The sequence below is a fragment of the Cryptococcus neoformans genome (assembly GCF_000091045.1).
Source record: "Cryptococcus neoformans var. neoformans JEC21 chromosome 5 sequence".
NCBI classification, from domain to species: Eukaryota; Fungi; Basidiomycota; class Tremellomycetes; order Tremellales; family Cryptococcaceae; genus Cryptococcus; species Cryptococcus deneoformans.
The window spans coordinates 401,114-416,396 of NC_006687.1; the positions used below are offsets into that span (position 1 = coordinate 401,114).

The following is a 15,283-nucleotide window of genomic DNA, read 5'->3' on the forward strand; positions in this document are numbered from 1 at the left end:
AGATGCAATACATAATGATAACGGTGGTGGACATGGTACAGATGACGGACAGCGTATGTGCGGACCTTATGATATCATAAAAGCTTCGTATCATGCAGATAGGTGGTCGTGAGAAGTATAATCAATAGTCGTCGTCGGCGTCCTCACTGGATTCGTCCCCTAGGACAATCTCCGGTAAGGTATTCCTGGCACCTGGCAGAGTCTTAGAACCCGTGACACCAGTACCAGAGCTGGCAACGGATATGACTGATTTCTCTGGCGAAGATACTGGTGACGATTGCGTCGTTTGACGATTCGTGGGTGGTCTCCCCAGCTTGGAGGGTGGGAGAGTTTGGCGGGGGAATTGGGGAGTGGGGGTTCCTGAACAATGGTCTATGAGCCAAGTATCACTTGCCGCAAACGCAAGTACTGAAGAACATACCAGCACTGGATCCTCGCTTCGCCTTCTTCCCTTTGGCGACAGACTTGTTGGGGGATCCATTCCTTCTGGTTGAATTGTTTTGAGTTTCTGTGCCATAAGTCAGAGCTGGAAACCAACGTGACAACTTACTCTTCTTTTTGTTGCTACCAACACTATCTGCATCTGAACCCCAGTCGCCATTTTCACTACCTGTGGCCAGATACGGCGAAGGACTGGATCGATCATGTCCGGTTCCTAGGCGAGCTTTGACAGCAGCTGAACGAGCAGCCACTCGCCGAATAGAGCCGTTGAGTCCCATACATTTAGCAAGATGGGGCGCATATCGATTGGAGGCAATCTATAGAAGGTTTCGCAATCAGCAAGTCTTATGGATTGAGGCACGGCTGGAATTTGGACTCACAGGCCGGGAGCAGACCAGGCAATCAAAGAAGGCATTCCCACTACTATCAATTTTTCCACTCCCACTACCCACACCAGTTGATCCTCCTGTACCCTTTTCAGGACCAACAGCGTATCCACTTGATCGCCCACCTGCTTCAGAGATACATTGCGGCGTTTGAGCTCTTGACGAACTCCCTGAGGCATCCGCTGATGTGTGAAGAGACTTTGAACAGCTTGCGACGTTGTTCGGTAAAAGAGGTAGGTGACTGCGACATCTATAATGATGGGTATTCCCCGCATCAGATGGGTGCCATGTTCGGTAAGTGATCAAGTTACCTTGTCCCACATGTCCCACAGATGACTCGGCCTCGCTTTACTTCACGGTGGGCAGAAATGGTAGTGGTAAGAATGAGATCATCTAGCATCTCATCCAAGATGATTTTGGTCTATTGATTCCAACCGGGTACTTTAGTATGCAAAGACGACTGTTCCCTGCGGAACCACTCACGACCGAGCGAATTTCCTCCTTCTTGTCGGGCATGGTCGGCAGACTGTCGGCACTGGATCTTATGTTGAATAGGAAGGATGGGACGTGAGAGTGCTCTACGCAGTTGCAATGGATCTGAGTGCCCTGGGCACATGTGGTAATGCCGGCGAGGAGGAGGATATGGGGATGTGTCGATTAGATGAGATGGCAGCAATTAAATACGACGTACGTAGAATGGCCCAACGCATCGGATTCAAGCGGGTCCTTTGTCCCTGAAATCGCGGCTATCCATCCCACCTCTGGTAAACCTTCTCAGCTTCTATTCGAGCAAAAAATGTGTCTCCTTTTTATTATCATTCTGCTTGCTTGTTGAGACCAATAATTCTATATGCGATAAGACCTTCTGACACTTTACGATACAGAAGGGGGCCGCTCATTCATATTCATCCATAAGCCATCAATGCTAAAGATTGTATCATCACCGGTATCCGATTTGGTTGTATATATCTTTGTCACTCATTTGCAAGACTTTATTGTATGCTACCCTATTGCCAGAGTTTCTTAGACATATAGCGCCAAGGTGTAAGGATTGACGGAAAGCCAATCGCCTTCCGTCATCCATTTAAGATCCTGTAGGTCGAGCATTTAGCTCAATAAAGATTAATAACCAGTTACGTACAATGCAGAAGTTAATAGGCATGTCAACCAAATGGCCCTTGATCTTGCCCAGCTCTTCTTTCACTTGCTGAAGGGTAAGAGATTTGTCAATGACATGACCAGTCTAAAAAGATTACGCGGTCAGATAATCATTGTCCATGGTACAACAGCTGGCGCGTATAATTTGGCTCACAGAGACACCGGCATGCGGTTTCAAGTATTCCTTGTAGTCTTCCCAGTTTCTGATACCATCACTGGGCACCTTTGAAGATTGTGTCAGTCCCCGGACCAACAATAGTGTGTAATGCACACTCACAGGCCTGAAAACATTTTCAAATGCTTCCCTGTTTCTTCTTCCGGTTCCAATCCACAGATCTGTGAATTCGTCGGACAGAACATCCTCAACGGCCTTGTCCTCCTCGGAACCAAAGTCATACATGTGAGGGGTAGGAACCGGGTGCATTGAGGCCGTAGGCTGGTCCTTCTCATCAAAAGCTGGTTGCGACGGCAATAGACCAATATGTTCTGATAATCGCATTTAGCTTAGGCCCGGAAACATCAATATAAAACGTTTACCTCGCATGAGAGTTCGACGTAGCGTCGTAGCATAAGCCGAAGCCATGTACTTCTTACCGTCCATCATGGACTCAACCATGTCAGAATCCTCTGTAATCATATTAATTTTCCAGTTCATGACTTGTCTTACCTGGCTTACCGATCACCAGCGCAATCTCAGAATCATGATCTCCGTTCATTGAACGATCATTGATGTTTGCACTACCACAGATGACTCGTCTGTCATCCACAATCATGATCTTACTGTGGATGTAGCAAAGCTGTCACGGAGATATAGTCAGCGACGAGCTCTAAACAGCGATAGGGACTCATACCTCAGACACGAAACATGAGAGCTCCTCCTCTTCTGTACCGTCCCACTTCTCATCGAATAGAGTAGTGGTGTCTTGTAGAGCATGTTGACACACTGTATAGAATGTCAGTAATTCGTCAACCTCGAGCATAGACAAAGCAATCTCAATCGTACCGTTGTCGGATCTGTAGAAGGATCGTCAATACACAAGCAGCATATCGATTTACAAGGTAGACTTACACGTGCTTATCATCATTCTGTGCAGCCTGTTGGAATCTTTTGATGATGTCCTTAGCTTCATCCATGGTCTTAGGCAGTCTAACAGCGTTTTGTACCGTATCTTTCTTGCCTATCTCGTCTACACCTGTTGTTTGGTCATGAGGCTGCTCGATGTTAACCACCTCATCGGCACCGCCGCCGCTGATATCTTCTGAGCCAGCGTAGATTTTAGCAAGAGCGACTTGAGCTTGATGGAAGGTGATTCCAGACTTTGGCATATGATGAGCTTTGTATCTCAGAGAGAGAAACGAATCGTTCACCTTTTTTTCCATAGCTTTAATACGACTCCAAGGAGTGTTGATACGATCGTAGGAACGCAAGTTCCAAAACTAGCAGGAAGTCAGCTACTGCAAGCCCCAAGTTCATGTTACTTTCAGACCCACGGAGATATAGTCAGTTCTATGGACCAGATGTCAACCACGCCTGATTTTGCGTGCGAAATGTTACTTACGGCTCGAACCCAGCTTCACGGACCATCTCGAAAATGGAGGCGCCGCCACGATTAATAGTGCGATACTACGAATCATCAGCCACAAACACCTTTTCGCTGCACATGCACGTACCTGGGCCTCCATGATAGCCTTAATGCCTGACTGACTCTGGATATCTCCAGGCTGCATAATTACATCAATAGCTGCAACATGGATCAAAATCCGGTCTTAGGTACTCACGAAAGCACTAAATTGAAGATAGTTAGCATTTAGTCAGTCTACAAAAATGCGTGACCACTTACGGTACTGCGGGGATGAGAATGAAGACCTTGAATTTCCTGCCCTCTTGAGCAGCTGAGATAATTCTCTGCGCCAACGCGAGGGCTAAGAGAAGATTATTACAGGGTCCTATCTGGAACTGAAACAACTTACCGATAAGGTTCTTCACTGGCTGATCATCCTTGCAGCTCGAAATACTATTGTTCCAACAGTTAGCAAAAAATCCCTCCTCCATTATCGCTGTTAGATGCTATCTCACACTTTTCCGAGGTCAGCGCATCCAGGCAAGAGGAGCAAGTGTTCAGTACTCACAAAATTGATTCTCAATATAGATGCAGTGATTAGCCTCTCGGATCAGCCCAATATACGCCTCTTTAACAGATCCATTAGCTTCCATAAGGCCCAACTATCCGCAGACTCACGTTGAATACTATTTTCCAAGAGGATACCATGACTCCAATCAGCTGCAGATCGAACTACCTAGCATAACCAAATCAGTCAATATCCGGATACGCAAATCGGCCACTTTTAAGCTTACCTGGACCCTAGAAGTACCATGTGGAATTGGCTCAGTAGCTCTGGGTGCCTCAGAAGGAGGGAAATGGTAGGGGTGGAAGAATTGACGACCTGCCTTCAAAGCCAAAAGTAAGCAGCTGGTGTCCGTGAAGAAAGAAAGCACTTACTTCTTTCCACTCGGATAAGTGGGGATGGTTGAGACGAAACTCGTTGTCTTCGATTAGTTTCTTTTCACCTTCGCGAGATCGGACCTCATCCCAGGCTAGTCGGACATGAGCTGAAGATGCAGCAGATTGGAAAAAAAGGAAAACGCACGGCCAGGAAGAGAAAGCCACTCCATCCTGTGGTTGTGCTTGTACCTTGTACATGGGTGAGTAAGGCAACAGTACTGGCGTAATAAACTTATATTCACTTGAATTTCTTGACAAAGTTCCACCTCTCGCAAAAGTGCTGAACCAAATCAACAACAGAGGGACCAATCATCGAGAGAGACACATCGTGCCAAGCTTCATGAACTATCAGCATAGTCCGCATAGGAGGATATGGCAATAGATTCACGCATTCTGGCTGTGTCTTGAACCGCGAGGGCATTGGAAACGTATTTGTCCACAGTCTATCGACAATTCGCTCAAGCTATTTTTGGCATGAATAGAGGCTGTACGTACCTGAAAATCCATCACTCGAGAGTTGTTGTAGTCTTGCCCTGGGAACAGAGTTCTCCAGAATTCAGTGGGATGAACATCGGCAAGTGGATGATTCCTTGTGTCCCAGCGGCCAAAGCAAGCATCAAGCCCTCCCATACAAGCAATGGTGTTGTCAACAACACAAAGCTTTTCATGATGTGAGAAGTAGTATACCAGCTCGCCTATTGTAGGTCAGTTAAATGATATGTCGGGCAACGGTTTAAAGGGATGTTCTAACCTCCACTATGATCCGGATGCCGCATGACGCAAATGTTCTCGTGAAGATCCTCGAGCGCATGCTACGTATTCTGTCAGCTTATATGGGAAGACATATTTGAAAGGTTCGAACAGACTTTGGTATGCTTGGAAGAAAGTGACATTGAGATATCGACCTGTCACAAGTCAGTATATCAGACCACAGTCAACGAACGATTTGCTCCTCTTACCTCCTTGTAGACTTGAACATAGACACGGACGCCCTGTTCAGCCTTCTTCTTCAAGAGTCTGTCAAGGCGCCATTCGGGAAAGAGGGCTGCAGGCCTTCGTAGCTACATGAAAAAGTCAGATTGATGAACCATTAAGCGCTAACCACAAACCTGGAGCTCGGGTGACAACCACCAGTCGAGAATCATAATACACTGCATAAATCGTCAGGCGCACGACAATAAGCACGGGGCAGTTGCTCACTTCTTTAGCCGAGTCAATAACTTCGGAAAGAGCCCAGAAGTAGTCTGTAAGGATGGGTAAATGTCAATCGACATCCTCGAACAAGGGAAAGGTCGCACCATGTCCATCAACATGCCACTTGACGATGTTCCCATCTCTCTCCCCAGAAAAGCTCCTAAACCTATGGGAGTCCCTTATGGCCTCCATCTTAGAGTCTACTTCCTTTTCCCACTCCTCGTCATGCCTGTGGTTTGGGTTCCAGGTAGTAGAAATTGCGATGCCGAGCCTGGATATGTCGGACTGCAAAGAGTCGACCTTGTTGCGAAGTTTCGTGAAGTGCCTATGATGCCTTACCTGCTTCTCGGGGTCGACTGTACCATGTGGGTCTGATACAGGCATGGACATTGTGGCTGGTGTTTGCTGTATTATTGTCTGAGAGAAACAGCAGGCGATGAAGATTATTATGTGCTTGGAATCTTGTCTTATCAGGCGTCACACCGGGATCACCGCCGCAGCCCGCCTTCCCCGTTTCAATTACGTCATACTTCCGATGTTTGCATTCAAATTATGTAACATTTAAAAAACGCGTCTTACTCTCAAACGCGAACAACATTATTGCTCGCTCGACGCGTTTTTGATTTCCTCTTTTGCTCTTCCGTCCATCTGTGTAGCGCGCACTCCAATGCCCGTAGTACAGCCACCCGCAGACGACCTACGTCCATCCGATCTTACGTATATTCACGCGTACAACTCGATCGTCTCGCGCGTTAGGAGAACAGCTGGGGCTGCTTCTGGAGGAGTGGTCATCCTCGCTGGGGTTGATGTCGTGAGTACGCGTCGGAACGACCGTATACAGCACTGACGAAGTTGTTAGGATGGACTCTTGGGTGCAAGGATACTATGTTCGTTGTTCAAAAACGATGACATTCCTTATCGATTGATCCCTGTGGGCGGGTTGACAGAGCTGGAAGAGAAGAGTGATGAAGCGCTTGCCTCTGAAGAAGTACGTATCACGTTTCAGGATCATGGCCTGAATGCTCACATCCCAAAGATACACACTCTCATACTGCTGTCCCTCGGATCCCTATTAACTTTAACAGACTTTTTCAACCTTCCAAAGAAGATTCATCTTCATGTAATTGACTCCCATCGCCCATGGAATTTGGGTAATTTGTTCGACATTGATCTCGACGATGAGGATGATGAAGACGCTCACGGGAAGGTGTGGATTTGGGGAGATGGGGATGAGTTCTCCGAAAACATGGACCAACTGCGAAAAAGCTTCGAGGCTTTGCAATTTCTACCGCAAAAGGACTCGGATGAAGACAGTGACTCTGATGAAGAATCAGAGGCGGAAGAGGAGGAACCGGAAGAGGAAGATGAAGATGAAGAGGGCGATGATGATGCTAAAGATGAAGATGGATGGTCAAGGAAACGGAGGCGAGAGGATTCTGTTGCGGCAAGAAGGAAACGGCGACGAGACGATGATCGAGTGAGTTGTTCGTGGTCTAACTCGCAGAAAAAGAGTTTAACGATGGTATCAGCCGCGTAAACTTCCTAAAGCAATCAAAGAGGCGCATCAAGAACGAATAGCCAAATACTACAATCACGGGACATATTACGGGCAATCTGTCGCTCTCACAATCTATCTGCTTGCTACGGTCCTTGAACGAGCCGACAATGACATATTATGGTATTCAATCCTCGGCGTCACTCATCAATACATTACATCCCATATCGATCGCGAAAAGTATGAAGAATATCATGCAATCTTCCTTGACGAGGTCGTGCGGCTCAATCACGAACCAGACCCTGTGGCTCTACGGACTCCTAATCCCGACAATAGGAATATATCCAAGAGCGAAGAGTTACGATTCATGTTGTTCAGACATTGGGACCTATACAATGCGATGTTACATAGCGGATACGTTGCTGGCCGGTTGGGAATATGGAAAGAAAAGGGAAGAAGCAAGCTGCGTGGTTTATTGGCCAAGATGGGGTATGTGCGCTATTTTCTTTTACTTCTGGCGTAAACTGACGTTCCTGAAGTTACTCAATCCAACAATGCAATCAGGCATGGTCACACATGGACATGGAGCTCAAACGTCAATTACCTGAAGTGCTCGAGCGTGTCGGTCCCGAATACGGTCTCGTCGAGCTTTCTTACCCGTCTTTCACCCGCGCTTACGGGTTTCAACTATCTTCACTCTCAGCAGCAGATGCCGTCGAGGTCATATCTTCTTTACTGGATATAGCGGTGGGCGTAAGGTTAGAGGTTGACAGGGAAGGCGGTAAAGGAGGCGGTGAGTGGTTTGGAGGCACCACCAGATGGAGCGTTGGTACGCGGGAAGCGGAAATGGGCATTGCTGCCAGCGAACCAGGAGAAAGAGCAGAAGGTATTGAAGGAGAAGAATCCGAAGAGAAAAAAGATCAAGACTGGCATGTGACCAACTTTTGGATCGCCTATGATGCGTGCGACGAGTAAGAGCTTTATCAACTGTTACTCAGATTGTGTCGACTAATACCATCCAGTATCTCCCTTTTGCGGCGCTCTCTCCCATTAGCTATGGCTCTTCATCGAGCCATCATACGCGCGGGATCCGATTTGCTTGATAAATCCATCATCCGTACGCTTCGGAACTTCCGTCTGACCATCCTGAGCGAAGGTCCTGACCTTCGGCTCTTCTGTCATCCTTCCCCTCTGTCACGTCTTGCTCTTTGGTTGGTCGATGCTACGCGGGACCGGTGGGTCGAGAAAATCGCTCGACAAAACGCACATTCTGGAGGCAAGGTTAAGAGTTTACCGTTTGTAGTAGCATGCTTGAATGAGGAGAAGGGGACTTTCTCAGTGGTGGGTGTAACTGGTGCACCAGAGTTTGGCGATGTGAGGAAAAAGTGAGCTTTCAATTCGGGCCGGCAGTGTATTTGTAACGACCCATATGCTGATGCGTCTATAGTAAATTTGGTCTCGCTTTCCAACAAGCAGCTTCCTTTTCCAATGCTACAGCAAGTCTGGATATGTTTGACACTAGTGTTGTTGAAGTTGGCCGAGAGGATCTTCAGTCATTCATTGAACATCTGCACCTACACTCCGTCTAGGCTCTGCCAAAAAACTGGGATACAACAACCTGCATATGTAAAATCAATCTACAACTCTATATTGTCTCCCCAGGCAAAAATCGCCGCTATCCAATCATTCAGTCTATACAGTCGTGTCAGGGTTTCTTTTTTTTTTCACGATTCAAATACTTTATCAAGTCCTTCAAGCTCTTGGCCTTTTGTCATCTGCATGCATTTTTGTCAGTTGTCGTCATGCTTTGGAATGAGGATGACAAGAGTACTGACTTTGACATCGTTGGTTCAATATAACCTCTCCACCATCTAAGAAATCCATTGCAAACAATCTAGTTCCCTCCTGCCGTCTATCATTCTTCCATAATCCCGTGCCAGCTCCGGACATTGCTGGTCCAGCTCGTTCATCAGCCATGAGGCCACTTCTTTTCTATCATTCTCCAACTCTTCCCTTTTTTCGTCGTCACTCTTCCATTCTATCCCATCCTCATCCACATCGCCGTCAGGAGGAGGAAAGAAACCTTTCAACTTCCAAAGCATTCTTGAACGTCTACCGTTCGTGATGAAATGCTGAGGTACATAAGAAGTCAGATGATTGGGATGGGTAGCCAGGGCTTGATGTTGGGTATGCTGGACGACTTGATAGTTTGCTAATAGTCCGAGAAGAAGAGCTTCCTTGCGGTCTTTGAGAAGCTTTTGTCTGGGGGTCAGGGTGTCATCTGCGTTGTCGTTGTTGTTGGCTGCTTGGGGCAGGACTGCGATATTGGGATTCGGAATCTGAACTGGAGTGCTACTATGGATCCCATCTTGCGGTATGTCGTTGTTCCCATCGCTCTCATCTCCCTCTTCGAACATAATTGCCTCGTCAACTACGTCTTCGTTAGGCACGAAAGTAGTATGTACCATCTCCATCTCGACTCCTGGCGAAGGAACTATGAGGCCCCAAACCTCGCCCCTCAGTTCAATCTTCTCCAGCTTCTCCCAGTGTTGCAGGGCCACACTAAGGCCTCCAAAGGTATCCCACCAGTTCTCCTTCTTGTCCCCTTGGAGTAACGTTCTGACGTCAAGGCTCGAGTAGTTAATAGTGACCTGTTGAGGCTGAATGAGCGAAGGCAAGTGTCCAGCCCAGAATGTCGCGAGGATTCGAGGAGCTTGGGAGCGAAGAAGTTTGGCATGGAGTGAGAGAACAGCAGATGGTGTGAAAGTAAGGAATTTGGCCGGGATGACTTGGGGAAGCTTGCTGGCCAACTTGAGACTAGTTCGAGAAGGATAAACGTCAAGAGTCAAACTCTTAACGAGTGTCAACGCCTGAAGTTTCTTCTCTGGCGTTTGCAAACTTCCTGATCTTGCTCTTTTCATCGCCTTGGAGCTCAACAGGCTGAAGCCTTTGCTCTTGCGTCGGGTACGACTCTCAGAGGGGAGAGTCAAGAATCGTTGGAGTTGATCATCCGAATGAATGTGAACATGGGTGTACAAGAGGGGGGTGATGAGATCATAGTATGCCTGTGAACAACGTTGCAGAGCTGCGAGTGTTCCAAGCGAGTCCGTCGAGATAAGAAGGTTGATGATAATGTGCAAGAGGTCGTATGGCAGAGAATTTCGAGTGCGAGTGCGTTTCAAATATCTGCAATAATCGTAAGTTAGTGGAGTGGCATGAAGATGGAAGGGTACGTAGGACGCACTGTACGGCCATACTGGTTATCTGTCCCCTATACCTGCAACCAAGGCTTGGTGCTGATACACTATTAAAGGTGAATAGGAGGAGGCTGTTCCCAAAATGCTCTCTCTATAAGCTATTATACTCTTATCATTTGCTGTGTTTTCTTCTTCATGAGGAGGGGCGACGAGTTTCCGACGTAAGCAGGAACTGTATGTAAATAAGTCTTGCGAGATCTGGGTAAAGTTAATTATTCGGAAGAACTATTATTGGAAGATGGGAACTACGTCCACTGCTTGCGCCATCTGCTGCGTCTCGGTCTTTTTACCTGCGTGTATGCTTGCTGTGACTCGCTGCTCGCTGCTAGCACATGCGTTATCCGTCTTCGTTTTCGCCAATTGTTGTTCATTCCTCCTTTTCCCAGTCCCCAATTCGCAGCGTGAGTAAATAAAGACATACAGCAGCAGCCACGATGATGAGGCCGGATTGGGTCCCGGGTTCTCGGTCCCCATCGGCCATCGGCTTACTCGGGCTCCATCCGGGCCCCGATGAGCCCCAATCCCGACTTTAAAAGATGGACACAGGACGGTAAACGACGGAAAGCGGAACACCAGGAAACTTATGATCAGCATCATGCATAAAGAACCATGAACGAATTTTGCTTTTGTTTTGTCGTGCAACGTCCCTTAATGCCACTTTTACAACGCTCAACCCTGCTTCAAAAGATGAAAAAAGACATATTAAAGTCCCTCCTTTTCTCTGATCTCATCCAGAGCAGAGTCAACCTTCTTGACCTCCGCTTCTCCTTCCTCGTCGTCCTCCTGGGGAAGCTGGTCGCCATCTTCCTGAACTTCTTCGGGACCAGTAGCCTCGCCGCTAACAGCAACAGCTAGCGAATCAAGTCTCAGCATTACGTACAAGCCCCATTTTAGTCATGCAGACTTACTGTGGTAGGGCTCGTGGACGCCACTCTTCACCTGAGCCTCATCAGATGTATCATTCTCGGACTCGGGCTCAGTGGTAGCACCGTTCTTCTTCTGCATTTTGGCGACAAGTTTCTCCACGCGCTCAATCTCGGCCTGCAAGTATTTTACCATATCAGTGTCTGAGCTTGGAAAGATTAGTTAACGATACCTGCCTTAGTCTTCGCAGCAGAGTTGGCCTCGAACCAAGCTTTCTTCGTCTCAAGATCATCCACCGTCCTCTGCACATCGTCCTTGCCGCTAGGAGGGGAGATGCCCAGACTCAAAAGAGTACTCAAGAGAGACATAGGCAAGTTGACAGCCTCCTTGGTGCTGTTTCCTCCCTCCTGATTAGCAGGGGTGGCAGTGCCGCTGTTACCCTTTTTCCCCTTCTTCTTGCTCTTTCCGCTGCCACCAAAGAATCCGCCAAGCTCATCATCTTTCTTTTTCAAAGTCATTCCCTTGAAAGCTTCGTCGTCCACCTTTCGGATTTCTAAAGCCTTGACACCCTCAACGACAGTAGCGGAATCAGGCTTACCGCCAGCATGGGTAGAGGGCACCTCACCAGAGCCGTACTTGCCTTTGAACCAGTTAATGAGGACACCGCAGTCGTCAGTCTCGGAGGCGAACGCAGGAGCACGAGCTTCTTCACGAAGACGAGCGATTTCCTGCTCCCGTCGTTCGGCATCTTCTCGGGCCTTTTCGACCTTGAAACGTTCTTGACGAGCTTGTCGATCGGCTTGGACCTTAGCGTAGTATCTGTGCGGCGCATTAATTATATCTCCATTAATAATGCAATAGACAGTACTCACTTGTCGTTGTCCTCCCTCCACTTCTGGGCAGACTTTCGCTTTCGGTCGTAAAGCTCGTCCTTTTTTTATACTATCAGATTTGCCCAAATGTCCAAATCAAATGTCTCTTACCATCTCGGCAGACAGCTTGTTTCTCTCGTCGAACAATTTGCCCCTCTCCTCGAAAGCCTTGTTACCCTCCTCCCTTAAGCCATCCATTTCCTTCTTCAGCTCATCGAACCTGTCGTTGACCTTCTTCGCTTCAGGGTCGTCAAGCTGCTTCTTGAGCTCATCGATCTTAGCCTTGTCGGCAGCGATGCTCTCGTCGATGGAGCCAGAGGCTTCAAGAGTCTTGCGAGATCGACGAAGAGTGGTGATTTCCTGAAGAGCCTTCTTCTCGTCCACAAGCTTCATGCTGCCGGATTCAACTTGCTTGTCAAGGGACCTGGACGATAAAAATGGGACCTCAGTATGCCGTGCACGCGACTAGTAGTACTTGGAGCGACTCACTCAATTCGGGCATCAATGTCAGCTACGCTCTTGAATCCCGACTTGTTTCTCTGGCCTTGAACGTCCTTAATCTTCTTCTGGACGCCCTCCTGCAACCGTTTCATTTCCTCAAAGAGCTTGTTCCTGTCACCCTTGAACTTGGCCTGTTCAGAGCGGAGGCTGTCAAGCTCCGCCTTGATAGCAGATCGACGGTCGTTGGATGTCGGCGCTTGAGAAAGGGCAATACGGGAACGGACAGCCTCCTGCAATGTACAAATAAATGATAGCGCAGCAGATCGAAGTAACGTGGGATAATAAGGGCAGAAGCAGTAAGGGTTCCATGAGCTTCTGCGCAGTACTGGCTAAAAATATTGGCCATGTAAGCACTCACAATCTTCTCCTTGACAGCGGCAATCTCTTTGTTGATCTCATCTTGCTCTGCATTGTATTTGGACTGGTCAGGCTTGGCCAATTGTCCACTGGACTTCTTGTCGCCAGTGGCCTTTGCACCGCTGCCGGCATCAGTGGCAGACTTGGCAGCAGTGGGCTTGAGAGAAGAGGTGGGAGGAGGCATTTGAAAGGGACTGGCTGAAAGATGAAAGCTGTTTGAGGAAAAAGATATGAGATGGAAAGAAACGGGTCGATGTATTTGAATCGAGCCAAAGTGGATGGATCGCTTCAATGCGCGACAGTCAGATTGTTGCTGCAACAACAACCGCAAATAACAAGTCAGCGTGACGTGGCACAGTTTTTAATCGCCGTCCACCAACCCAGAACACCACGCACGACAAATAGACGACATTTGTATCCATGATGGTGTATACGGACAACTGTTGCAGATGTTTAAAGAAATCTGTGCATGCAGAGCGGGAGCAGAGCATGTAGGGTACTATTTCACTACCAAGTCCAGCAAGGCAACAAGAACTACTCAAGAGGATAAATAAATTTAAACGAATGCTTGAGGAAAGATGTGACGCACACGGATCGGGACAACTCCTGCGCAAACCACCTGTGCAAACAATAGGCGTGCGCACAAACAACCTCCTGTCACTCACGCCTAAAATGAAAAGGGGGCAGCCTAATTGACATAGGCCGCGAAAACAACCTTTGGCACACGCCAACCTATCAAAGATGCTCTTATACATACTACACCTCTTTCCATATCGCTCTTTCTTTTGCAATTAACACCATGTCTGCCCCTCCCTCCGCCTTCTCTAATGCCCATCGGTAAGCCATAAAGCTACCTTTTCTTGTCGAACAAATAGCTCAGAAGCTGATACGGGGATCGTAGACTTTACGTCAAGTCTCTCTACAAGCGATACCTTGTCAACTCCCTTAACTGGTACATCCGAAGAGATTTGTGGAGACAAAAGGCCATTGAGATTAGGGCAGAATTTGAGAGGAACAGGTATGTTTGACTGTTGGGGTCTTTCGGGCGTGACGGATCGGGTAAAGGCTGTGATGGGCTTGAACGAATTTACGACAGAAAGGTCAGCTTGTGGATGTTGGATCCTAAGAGGGCATGAGAATGAGAATGGAGATCAAAAGGGAATGCCTGGACTTCTCCCCAGTATGCGTTCTCGGTCGCAACTATTGCTTGATCAATCCGTCGTCCGGTTCCTGATTCCGTCTGCGGTATCGCATTCAGCAACAGTTGTTGATTGGTTTCACTAGGAACATCACCGATCCCCGAGCTCTCGCCATTGTGCTCGAACAGGCGGAGGAGAAGCTTGCCAAAGGGATCCACCCTGACCCATATCGACGTGAGTACGGTTGAACTTAATCCAAATTGAATATCTGCTAACGTAGCTCCATAGCGCCTCTCTTCCCCGATGGTACCAAGTGGTCAGTATTGAACTTTGTCATGCTCTGTTTTGTAGCTATAACTGACGCTGTGACTCACTCACTTATTCAACTCATCCGATCACATACTATAGGGAACGAAACATTCCTGTGGGTCACATTATGACAGTGATATCATCCGGTATACTAATGACGTTGCGTGTAGCCACGAATGTTCACCGCAGAGGAGAAGGCTGAAGCATTGGCCGCGATGAGCGGATCCGGTCATTAAGGATCTAACTATTAGCATGCACAAGTGGGGCAAAATGACAATGATTATCGCTGCATATTGATCTCGTTGCCGCTTGTGACAACCATCTCATTCGAAACTCAACGAGCTGGACACTTAATTATTGCACCAAGTTCATCATATGATTCCCGAAGTGCTCAGACACGGGCAAAATAGTGTGGGCCTTCACGGTCTCCGCAACTCACGGCTCCAAATCCGTCTACTACTCCATTGAGTATTAAGGATATTCAGATGGTATCGCCGCACATTTATGTTACAGGAATTGTAAGACCACTCTTACCAATTGCCCTCTGCTGTCGACCTCTGTCACTACTGTAATCGCTACCAATGGCAACACTTAAGCAAAATCTTATTACTCCGAGGTGGTTGTTGCTCGTGACCCAAGGAAAGCCGATCATCACTGCAGATGTCTGTACGTGTTGTAATAGTAGTAGTAGTACAGGTACACGTGGCTTAAGTACTCCCATATACACTATAGCTACTTAACTCTATCATGCAAATGTTGTTCTAAACCCATTATGCATTTTCTATGTCGTGGCGGCCGAACCATAA

General features: G+C 47.7%; 6 protein-coding genes across 6 annotated transcripts; 2 read left to right on the plus strand and 4 right to left on the minus strand.

Moving 5' to 3' along the window:
* Nucleotides 1–2: 2 nt before the first annotated feature.
* Nucleotides 3–1,493, minus strand: CNE01470 (hypothetical protein). The gene is made up of 6 exons (XM_570751.2): nt 1,311–1,493; nt 1,139–1,248; nt 822–1,077; nt 551–758; nt 422–508; nt 3–360 (listed from the first exon to the last, which is right to left on the minus strand). The coding sequence occupies exons 1-6, from the start codon at nt 1,341–1,343 to the stop codon at nt 122–124; spliced, it is 933 nt and encodes a 310-aa protein (XP_570751.1). The 5' UTR covers nt 1,344–1,493; the 3' UTR covers nt 3–121.
* A 234-nt stretch (nt 1,494–1,727) lies between these two features.
* CNE01480 (phospholipase D, putative) lies at nt 1,728–6,124 on the minus strand. The gene is made up of 31 exons (XM_024657182.1): nt 5,788–6,124; nt 5,690–5,733; nt 5,599–5,640; nt 5,449–5,550; nt 5,356–5,394; nt 5,241–5,301; nt 4,985–5,184; nt 4,878–4,932; nt 4,732–4,825; nt 4,635–4,678; nt 4,487–4,581; nt 4,342–4,434; nt 4,226–4,283; nt 4,116–4,175; nt 4,063; nt 3,957–4,000; nt 3,827–3,908; nt 3,765–3,771; nt 3,657–3,707; nt 3,545–3,609; nt 3,477–3,492; nt 3,354–3,422; nt 3,055–3,302; nt 2,989–2,999; nt 2,837–2,928; nt 2,662–2,782; nt 2,523–2,612; nt 2,263–2,471; nt 2,140–2,208; nt 1,969–2,070; nt 1,728–1,919 (listed from the first exon to the last, which is right to left on the minus strand). The coding sequence occupies exons 1-31, from the start codon at nt 6,071–6,073 to the stop codon at nt 1,851–1,853; spliced, it is 2,619 nt and encodes an 872-aa protein (XP_024512829.1). The 5' UTR covers nt 6,074–6,124; the 3' UTR covers nt 1,728–1,850.
* A 205-nt stretch (nt 6,125–6,329) lies between these two features.
* CNE01490 (cell division control protein 45, putative) lies at nt 6,330–10,581 on the plus strand. The gene is made up of 10 exons (XM_024657183.1): nt 6,330–6,494; nt 6,543–6,671; nt 6,720–7,160; nt 7,213–7,667; nt 7,718–8,149; nt 8,201–8,563; nt 8,626–8,967; nt 9,055–9,755; nt 9,819–10,407; nt 10,492–10,581. Exons 1-7 carry the CDS (start codon nt 6,351–6,353, stop codon nt 8,765–8,767), a joined length of 2,106 nt encoding a protein of 701 aa, XP_024512830.1. The 5' UTR covers nt 6,330–6,350; the 3' UTR covers nt 8,768–8,967; nt 9,055–9,755; nt 9,819–10,407; nt 10,492–10,581.
* CNE01500 (expressed protein) lies at nt 8,808–10,594 on the minus strand. The gene is made up of 2 exons (XM_570759.1): nt 10,423–10,594; nt 8,808–10,364 (listed from the first exon to the last, which is right to left on the minus strand). The coding sequence occupies exons 1-2, from the start codon at nt 10,431–10,433 to the stop codon at nt 9,050–9,052; spliced, it is 1,326 nt and encodes a 441-aa protein (XP_570759.1). The 5' UTR covers nt 10,434–10,594; the 3' UTR covers nt 8,808–9,049.
* Nucleotides 10,595–11,015: 421 nt separating this feature from the next.
* Nucleotides 11,016–13,523, minus strand: CNE01510 (nuclear segregation protein Bfr1, putative). The gene is made up of 8 exons (XM_024657184.1): nt 13,426–13,523; nt 13,031–13,342; nt 12,661–12,902; nt 12,283–12,595; nt 12,172–12,230; nt 11,536–12,118; nt 11,344–11,476; nt 11,016–11,286 (listed from the first exon to the last, which is right to left on the minus strand). The coding sequence occupies exons 2-8, from the start codon at nt 13,211–13,213 to the stop codon at nt 11,138–11,140; spliced, it is 1,662 nt and encodes a 553-aa protein (XP_024512831.1). The 5' UTR covers nt 13,214–13,342; nt 13,426–13,523; the 3' UTR covers nt 11,016–11,137.
* A 242-nt stretch (nt 13,524–13,765) lies between these two features.
* Nucleotides 13,766–14,748, plus strand: CNE01520 (hypothetical protein). The gene is made up of 6 exons (XM_570763.2): nt 13,766–13,866; nt 13,931–14,047; nt 14,314–14,402; nt 14,457–14,484; nt 14,577–14,592; nt 14,648–14,748. Exons 1-6 carry the CDS (start codon nt 13,857–13,859, stop codon nt 14,694–14,696), a joined length of 309 nt encoding a protein of 102 aa, XP_570763.1. The 5' UTR covers nt 13,766–13,856; the 3' UTR covers nt 14,697–14,748.
* The last annotated feature ends 535 nt before the right edge of the window (nt 14,749–15,283 follow it).

What these genes read in the sequence shown, in the direction of transcription:
- CNE01470 (XM_570751.2), bottom strand. Translation starts at nt 1,343, where the DNA reads ATGCCCGACAAGAAGGAGGAAATTCGCTCGGTC. An exon ending in TGTGGGACATGTGGGACAAG is followed by an intron (nt 1,078 to 1,138) that starts GTAACTTGATCA and finishes CCATCATTATAG; the next exon opens with ATGTCGCAGTCACCTACCTC. An exon ending in TGGTAGCAACAAAAAGAAGA is followed by an intron (nt 509 to 550) that starts GTAAGTTGTCAC and finishes CTTATGGCACAG; the next exon opens with AAACTCAAAACAATTCAACC.
- CNE01480 (XM_024657182.1), bottom strand. Translation starts at nt 6,073, where the DNA reads ATGTCCATGCCTGTATCAGACCCACATGGTACAGTCGACCCCGAGAAG. An exon ending in CTCGAGTGATGGATTTTCAG is followed by an intron (nt 4,933 to 4,984) that starts GTACGTACAGCC and finishes AATTGTCGATAG; the next exon opens with ACTGTGGACAAATACGTTTC. An exon ending in TTGAAAATGTTTTCAGGCCT is followed by an intron (nt 2,209 to 2,262) that starts GTGAGTGTGCAT and finishes CAATCTTCAAAG; the next exon opens with GTGCCCAGTGATGGTATCAG.
- CNE01490 (XM_024657183.1), top strand. Translation starts at nt 6,351, where the DNA reads ATGCCCGTAGTACAGCCACCCGCAGACGACCTACGTCCATCCGATCTT. An exon ending in GGCGACGAGACGATGATCGA is followed by an intron (nt 7,161 to 7,212) that starts GTGAGTTGTTCG and finishes CGATGGTATCAG; the next exon opens with CCGCGTAAACTTCCTAAAGC. An exon ending in GCCTATGATGCGTGCGACGA is followed by an intron (nt 8,150 to 8,200) that starts GTAAGAGCTTTA and finishes AATACCATCCAG; the next exon opens with TATCTCCCTTTTGCGGCGCT.
- CNE01510 (XM_024657184.1), bottom strand. Translation starts at nt 13,213, where the DNA reads ATGCCTCCTCCCACCTCTTCTCTCAAGCCCACTGCTGCCAAGTCTGCC. An exon ending in GACATTGATGCCCGAATTGA is followed by an intron (nt 12,596 to 12,660) that starts GTGAGTCGCTCC and finishes TTTATCGTCCAG; the next exon opens with GTCCCTTGACAAGCAAGTTG. An exon ending in TGGAGGGAGGACAACGACAA is followed by an intron (nt 12,119 to 12,171) that starts GTGAGTACTGTC and finishes TGCGCCGCACAG; the next exon opens with ATACTACGCTAAGGTCCAAG.
- CNE01520 (XM_570763.2), top strand. An exon ending in GCAGAATTTGAGAGGAACAG is followed by an intron (nt 14,048 to 14,313) that starts GTATGTTTGACT and finishes TGGTTTCACTAG; the next exon opens with GAACATCACCGATCCCCGAG. An exon ending in CCACCCTGACCCATATCGAC is followed by an intron (nt 14,403 to 14,456) that starts GTGAGTACGGTT and finishes GTAGCTCCATAG; the next exon opens with CGCCTCTCTTCCCCGATGGT.